Genomic DNA, 8,368 nt, shown 5'->3' on the forward strand with positions numbered 1-8,368 from the left:
TTTAACATAACAGCAAATGTACAACGTTTCGACAAGGTTTTGTCATCATCAGGTACCTTATATTAAAGTTTTTCTTCATAACCATTTCTCCTTTTGTGAATATTATTAATGAGATCTGGTAGCAGTTGGATTTAAATATATTTCAGCAATGAAATTGTGTTTGAATTTATGGCCTTTTTTTTTTTCTAATTAAGTATCATATATGTTTGGAATTTCTGGCATCTATGTGATTTTCAGGCCCAGCCCCATATGTTCCAGATGTTAGTAGTCCTACTGATACATCTAACTTTGATGACCTTGATGAACTTGACCAGCGTTCAAACGTAAGTCCCTAATTTGTAATGAATATGAGTATTTGGACTTTTTTTTTCTAGTAAGATGTCTTAATGTTAATTAGTTTTTGTTTGTAAAAAGTAATTAAAAAGCATGAAAAATTGCCAGGTATATCTAAAACATACAACTTTTTTTAGAATTGATTGTAGTCTTATTAAATTTCACAACAGTGCTGTAGCCTTAAATTTTGTAGTTTTTCACTATCTCATCACTTCTCTCAGCCTGAACAACTGCTTTTACTTCTTCAAAGTATGCCTTTAGTTAGGTTTCAGAAGGTTACTGGTGTAATATACTTCATGTTAGAATAAGAAGCATGTCCAGTGATTGAAAAGCTGTAGTCTAAATTTTTAATTAATCCTTTGAAATGGTCCCAAAGGTGGTCTTTAGGGTTAGGATCTAGATTCTGGATAAGCTTTCCAAAACATCAGTGTTGTTACTTTGATACCAAGCAAAAATTGTAAGTACTTTGTAGCATGGAATATTATTATGCTTAAACGATACAGTGAACTTCTGCCCAGAAAAAAACTGTCTTATCCTCTGAATCTTCTTTTAATTTTAAATATTTCATAGTGCACATATCTCATATATAACTTGGCATTCACATTTGTCTACATACAATTTGATAAGGTCATATCCAACTGTTCTCCAAGCTGATATCAGATTCAAGACAAGGACTAAGTAAGATTGTTCTCTCCAACCACTAGTTTTCAATTGTTTCTTATTCCATTTTTTTACTTTTGAAAATCATGAGAGGTGATGTCTTTCATTCACATTGTGATTAGCTTCTTGTGGAATTCAGCCCATCTAAGTAACCTAGCAACATGGAATTCCTTTTGCACAGTTGATGTGTTAACTTTCATTCCTGAATGTTCATTAAAGCCGTGAATGATTAATTTAGTATTAAATATTCAATTTTCTTTCACAAATTGGTTAAGAGTTCACATAAACCATTGTTTGATTAATTTTAAGTAGTTAGACTGATATTTTATATCAGCATATCCAGTGATCTAACATTTCTTCAGCATATTATGCTAGGTTTCGGTATGGTAGACAGGCTGAAATGTATCTAATATTCATACCACAGAAAATGCATTGTATAGGTATTTTTGTGTTTGGATCTGAGTGTGAAATGATTTTGTTTCAGTATATTAATTCAGATTGTTTTGTGTTTAACTAACTAAAGTAAGTGGTCTCTTGTAAAGAGACTTGTAAGAACTTATTTTGATTACTACAGCAACGGTAACCAGGTAAAAAAAAATCTTCAGTAATTTTAGGTTGCATGTTTTAATAAAATAAATTGTAATTGAATTCACACAATAAAGAACTCCCACTGTTACAGTTAAACATCTTTTTTGCCTCTTTTATGGCTACAGCCTTAAGTTTTTACTTTATATTGTATTATATAGGATGTTTGATTTTTAAAGCTGCTTTTAAAAATATTTTTAATTATTTTCATCATTCAATGTTAATTTTGCAGGATTCAGCACCACCTACAGGGAATAGTGTATTTTCTGGTCTTCATCTACCCTTTGTAGGGTTTACTTTCACTTGTGGCAGGTAAAGTGTTTCATTTTTTAAATTCTGAAAGTACCTCATAAATTTTAAAAGTAAGTAAAGTTTAAGACAGATGACTGGTAAAATGTCAATTCTCTCCATGTATTTTCTTTTATATCTCATTTTTGATTGTTTTGTACTTAACTTATTTCCAAAGTGTTTCATTGTTTTCTCCTGTGAAGGAATTTAACACTGTAAAATTTAGTACATTTTTTTCGTTTTTGAAAAGGAAATTTAAAGAATTATAGAATTTACATGCATTAGATTAGAAACTGAACTCATGATTTAAGACAAATAGAAAACTGAAGAAATATTTAGGTTAGCCATATTGTATTAAAATTTCTAACTCAACACTGATTTGTGACTGCTAGGAAACGCAATGTAACTGTAGGTTTAAATGATATTTTAGGGATTTATTTATGACAGCAGGTTGTTAGATATTTTCCATCTAGAATGTATGTTTGCTGTATGTGTTAATTATGAAAAACTTGATTTGTAGTTATTATACACATTTTAATTCAGGATTTAATAGTTTCTATTCTGTATGTAATGTGGAGTTTTATAGGTTTTTTTTTATTATAAAATAAATTGGAAGATCAAATTGTCTGAATAATTATTATTTCTGTAGTTGTTGACTACTCATAAAAGATTGTCTTTAGTGTGAAGCATTTTGACATTTTATTTTGTAACAATAATAGGAAAATCATTTAACTCTGATTGTTTTAGGTTTTTTTAGTGCAAGTCTTCTCTTTTATTGTAGTAAATTATCTGGTGTGGGCTATTTGATGAATGGTGATGATGTGAGAAATTCATCATCTGTTGAACCTCACAACACTGTACAAGATCTTCGTCTGGAGAAAGCAAAACTTTCTAAGGAAATAAAAGGTAATTATAAAGCTATTGGCATGTGAGGTAAAGTTATTTTCATACTTGTCTTTTTTTTTTTTTTGTGAGGGATACTTACATATAAATTTTACTTGTTTATATATTTTGTAGCAATTTTTGATTTATTTTTGTATGTCATTTCCAAAATGTATTGCAGATTATATTCAATTACTTATAAATGTAAACAATGTATACAGTTTACTGTTTTTACAGTGTAAGACAAAGATACTTCTCAAAATAAAAAGAGGGGATAAAGGTTGCATCTGTTTAAAGTGAAAATACACTATTTTTATTACATATATTTTGAATAGTGATTAAAAATGTAGCTAATTTATTTATTTTAAATAGTAAAGACTTCATAGAAATTAGATATACTGGTATAGCAGATTATATTTTCCAGTGATTATACCAAGTAGTCACTTTTCATTAAAAATAGAATGCTTACTTCATACATATCTTCTTGTTTGCAACATTTTTATATTGATTTGTTTTAACTGGCTTAGAATTGACATTAGAGCTACAGAGAAACAAACACAGTTCATCGAGGTTCAAGAAAGAACTGGAAGTACTTGGACAAGAGGATTTCTTAGATGGAGAAATGTCAAGTTACATGAAGGAACTAGAAAAAAATATGCACCAGATTAAAATCGAAAATGAGGATCTGCAAAAGGTACGTACATATTGATTGGTTATATCACTTTTACTATCTTGGAGTTCTTTTCATGAAGAAAAGAAACTTGAAAAATAATAAGATAATACAACCAAATCACATTTTACTTAACAATAAAGTTTGAATCATCCAATGTTGCTAGAACTTAAGGTTTAAAGATAAGACAAGAATGAAAAACCAGTTTATTTGCTGATTATTTTGTGAAGTTATATATCTGAAGTCAAATAACAAGTATAAAAATAAATAATTCATTACTGTTAGACAGAGAAGGAAAGAAAGAAAAAAAAATTAACATTCACTACAAACAGAGTACTTTGGCTGGGATTAGGATAAGTTAGAAATGAGTAATTAGTGGAGATGATGAATTTTTTAATGTATGCCTTTATCATTGTTTTATAATTAAACACAGTTTGAAGTTATTTAAAGTAAAACAAAATACATTTCTGAAAATGATTTCTAAATTTATAATACAAACTAGCTGTCAGAATTCACAAATTAATGCTACTTTTCATATTAAAAATTAGAAAATATTTATGAGAAGTAATTATAGGTGTTAAAAAATTGATTATTTAAATATTAATATTTATAAAAAAAAAACATTCAAACTATAGTTTTTTTACCGAAAGCTTAATGCCCATTATGTTGTGGTCAGTGTTGCTGGCTGAATGTATTGTTGGAGACTCAAAATCAGTGGATAAGATTGTTTTGCTCCTCATTTGTATATTGGACAAATGATCAAAATATGACAAGAAACAGGTTACTAATACTAACAGTAATGAATGTTTATTAGTAAGTGATTGAACAACATGCTTACTATAACTTTTTAAAATAAAGAGCCTTACAGTTTCAAATCACATGTACAAGATTTTTCAGCAACAACCCCTAAACATTTTAATGGAACAGCCCAAATAGTGAATGTAGTTTTAAATTGCTGTTACTAAAGCTTCGATGTTTGTCTCCATCATGTTAAACTCATCATCAGAATCTTTATCACCACAGTTATTGTCATATTTTGGTTCACTGTTAGATTCTGAATCTAGGTGAGAAGCTACACTGTGTCAAGGGTTTACTGTGGTAGCTTACCCTACATCAGGCTCTGTAGCAGTTCTTGAGGTTTTTTGATGATCTTTATTCAATATCAGCAGGTCTTTTGGACATCAAACCATTCTACAACCACGCTTTGATAGCATGGTGCACTCATGAGCTGAACCATTAGCAGTTCCCATTGGTCATCATACAATGATCTTGGTTATCTTCATTTGAGAGAACTCTCTCTCATTTTCTACCAGGCTAGTGGGACCTACAGAATGGTGCTGAATTGCTTACCATATTGCAGCTTCACCATTAACCAACTCAGTATGAGTACCTTCATCTTGAATCTGAAAGTACAACAACATGTAAAGTTTGTAATTATAACATACATTTACCTGATATCAATATATCACCAGAAATGTTTTTAAAATATTTTGCAAACAGATGTCACTGGGCTGTGGTTTGCACAACACTTTACTAATTTCATAGCATTTTCTTTTTTCTCTCAGTTCAATCAATCAGTGCACGTGATTAGACTCAAACTGGACCAAAGGCAGTTACTTCAGGCAATACTATCAAGTAGTTGTTGATATTGTGATCGTTAGCATGCACTTGTTGCTGTGAAAGTAAATAAATATACACTGGTGCCTCGATTATCTGTGCTGGTCCAGGAAAAGCAAAATATTGTGGACAACAGAAACAGTGGATAATTGAGACACTAGTGTATCTCGTTAGTTATCCCATTGTTTAATCTAAATAAAATTTTTCAATATATTTAAGTTCCAAATTGTTTCAAATTGTAATTTTTTACAGTTTTTTAATCACATTATCATGAAAAACTATAAATGTCGTCTCACAGTCGGTCGATCATGCTCAACTACTCTGAATTTAGTTACATGAGTCCAATTCCTCTTTTTTTTCTCCTATAATTCTTCCTCTTTTGATTGCCATTCCAATTTTATTGAATTTAATTGCTAATATAGGTGTAAATAGCTCCTAAATTTTGGTACTTTTTCTGCTATAGACACAGAAATGCAATTGCACCCTATCAACACCTATGAAAAATACATCAAAAATTAGGGCAAATCTATGCTTGTGAATTATTATAAAAAAAAACCTTTGTTAAACAGATTGAAGGTACCAATAATCTTTAGGGAATAGGACAATGCATAACTGGGCGACACAACCTTAACATACATCTGTGGTTAAAGGACACCTGCCATGCAGCATAGAAGAGTGGATTACAACTGAAATTGAGTGAAATCTCTAAGAAATCTTAATGTGTATTTTGTGTGTTTTTGTATAGTATTTTTTAATCACTAATCAAATAAAGTTAACTTAGCTACAGATATTTTGTATTCCTGTCTTAACAGCTAAAAATTAAAGAGGCAAGACTACGCTTGAATTGGTCGACTTATGATTTGAATGCATGCCAGATCCTGCACATGAAAACCCTAGATATCACACAAAACATGAACATTTGCAACCAAAATTAATTTCTGAGGGACAATTCTTCCAAAACATGTAAATTATTGTTTAGAATTGTAATGATACAATTATTTTGAGAAAATTTGAGGAAAAGAAAAAACATGGATAATTGAGGATCGTGGATAATCGAGGCACTACAGTACAAACAGTAGTGAAATTAAGTCAGGCACACATGGCTCCTGAATTTTTTTGCTGGATCCAAGATCTGAAAATATTTGTCGCAGCCTGCATCATAATAAGTCAATATGATATGATAATCAATGACTTTAATACAAATAAATGTTAGCAGGTATTAAATGTGCCTATCATCTTTTTTATAGGATAATCAGATATGCCTTTCATACATTTATGTATTTTAATGAAAAAATTTAAGTATCTAATAATTTACAATTTTTTATATAGTACTTCCAACAAAGCCTTGCTTTTACATTAGCATTTATGTATCTTGTAATTCATGAAGCTGGTCACATGAGGCTTGGAGGTAGCAGCAATGAGACCATGCATAGGATCTGTGCACCTACCACTTCAACACCTGTATATGTTCTGGCATCATTCTAGAAGCTATTCAGCTTGGGACCATTTTTGTTCTCGTAAATAGCCAAGGTTGCTATAGTTGCATTAAAGCAGTCTTGTGTGCTTGCAAGGGGTTGCTTTGTATAGCCAACAACAATTCTTGCAGGGGCTTCAGTAGATCCAGCAGTAAAGTAGAAAAGCCATTATGTCAAAACATTTTATTTGCCTTAAGAAGCCATTTGCTTTGGTCCTGGCTTCAGCTATGTTTTTTTGCTGCTGAATGACATCTTTAAATTGGTTGAAAACTGGCTGATACACATGCATCTATATGGATGTATATGTGCTTTAATTTTATAAGGCCTAGGCCTCTATTTGTATTTTATTTTAATCAATTTAAATTTGGTTAGATCCATTGGAGTCAAATCTTTATGATTTTATTTAATGTATTTATGTTGCATGCACATGTCCGTGGGCTGTGGTACATTCCTTTCCAAAACAGAAGTGAATTACTCTCTCATCTTCCAGCTGGATCAGTGCACTGCCTCAGTTCCTACCATACCCAGGCTGAGCACTTGGCATGCATTCACTAAGTCATGGCAATGCATGCCCGCTGGGGTAGCTATTCACTCAAACGGTTTGATGTGCTGACTTCCAGGAAAACTTTTTCATTGAAATTCTGTAACCAATATTAATCAATGCCTTCAGATTAATGTAGAAAAAATATGATGAAGAATTTATAAATATGCGTAAGCATTGTAAGCCTATAGTTGTAATTGTAGATTCTGTATTTTATCTTTTAGTGTTTCTTAGCCATGGTCTTCCTTTAGTTTTCTTCTGGAGGAACTTTCTATCTTTTCTCTATTCATACTGTTTCTTGATGCAGGTTCAGTTGCATGCTTAGCAGGGGCCTTATGGTCCAATGAAGTATACAAATTTCTCCATGAGCCTACCACTTTGGCTTGATGCCTTGACTTGTACACAATTTTCATAGATGTGAAATAGCCACTGCCATTGGCTGGGAGCTACTGCTCCCCGTGAAAAGTTTTATGAGTCTATATTATAATAATTATCAAGATTTTATTGGTGAGTACCTGACAATGAAGGGTTTTATGTGTATTTCACCATCAAAATAAATGTTTGTCTTTTTTGCCTAATAATTGTTTATTATTTGTAATAACACTTAAGACTCTTTAATTAATCTGCACATTAATATCTAGCAGTTTTTTTATATATTTTTTTTTACTGGATTAACCCTATTTGTGCATGTCACAAGGTTTTAGTGGCTTACAATCAAAATTTTATTAAACTACCTTTGTTGATGTTATACTAGTTAGTAGAGCATAAAATCATAGCTAATAATCCATATTTTAATTGTATATAAGTTTTAAGTTCTTAATTTTATAAGACAATATTAAAAAAATCCTGACTTTTCCCTTGTGTGAGAAATGTGACATATTTTCTCTAGGCATCCCGTTCTCTATTTTATTCACTACCCATCCAATAAGCATGAAATTTAACGTGAGTTACTTACTATAAAATCGTCATTGCTTGGACAAACCATAATTTTTATAGCCTTCAATCTTGTTTGGTTACAGAGCCATCAAATACAATATGAGACCCCTCTTGCCACACCCACCTGTCACATCCTCTCTTTCAGGATTTTTTAAAATAGTTCTCTCTTGTAATACTATATTATGTATAAATAATAGAAAGCTAAGGTTTTCATGTATCAAATGATGAATTATATTCTATCGTTTTCTGAACAGAAAATTGTCATTTTCTCTGTTAGTACAAGCTTCGTTCCCACGAAGAGGATAATGATTACCTTGGACGAATTTGTAACAGCTCTTGTCGCCTAGTTAGAAAGCCAGAAAAAATTGTAAGTAGTCATTA

General features: G+C 31.0%; 1 protein-coding gene across 1 annotated transcript in view; it reads left to right on the top strand.

The window, feature by feature from the left end:
- LOC106459035 (serine/threonine-protein kinase MRCK alpha-like) overlaps positions 1–8,368 on the top strand; it is a 135,974-nt gene that overhangs the window by 37,922 nt on the left and 89,684 nt on the right. Inside the window, exons 10-13 of the mRNA XM_013918606.2 lie at positions 238–323; positions 1,811–1,890; positions 2,648–2,772; positions 3,276–3,442. Of these exons, the coding sequence (XP_013774060.1) occupies positions 238–323; positions 1,811–1,890; positions 2,648–2,772; positions 3,276–3,442 (458 nt within the window). The remainder of the gene's footprint in view (positions 1–237; positions 324–1,810; positions 1,891–2,647; positions 2,773–3,275; positions 3,443–8,368) is intronic.

Source organism: Limulus polyphemus, unplaced genomic scaffold (genome assembly GCF_000517525.1).
Source record: "Limulus polyphemus unplaced genomic scaffold, Limulus_polyphemus-2.1.2 Scaffold549, whole genome shotgun sequence".
Lineage (NCBI taxonomy): Eukaryota > Metazoa > Arthropoda > Merostomata > Xiphosura > Limulidae > Limulus > Limulus polyphemus.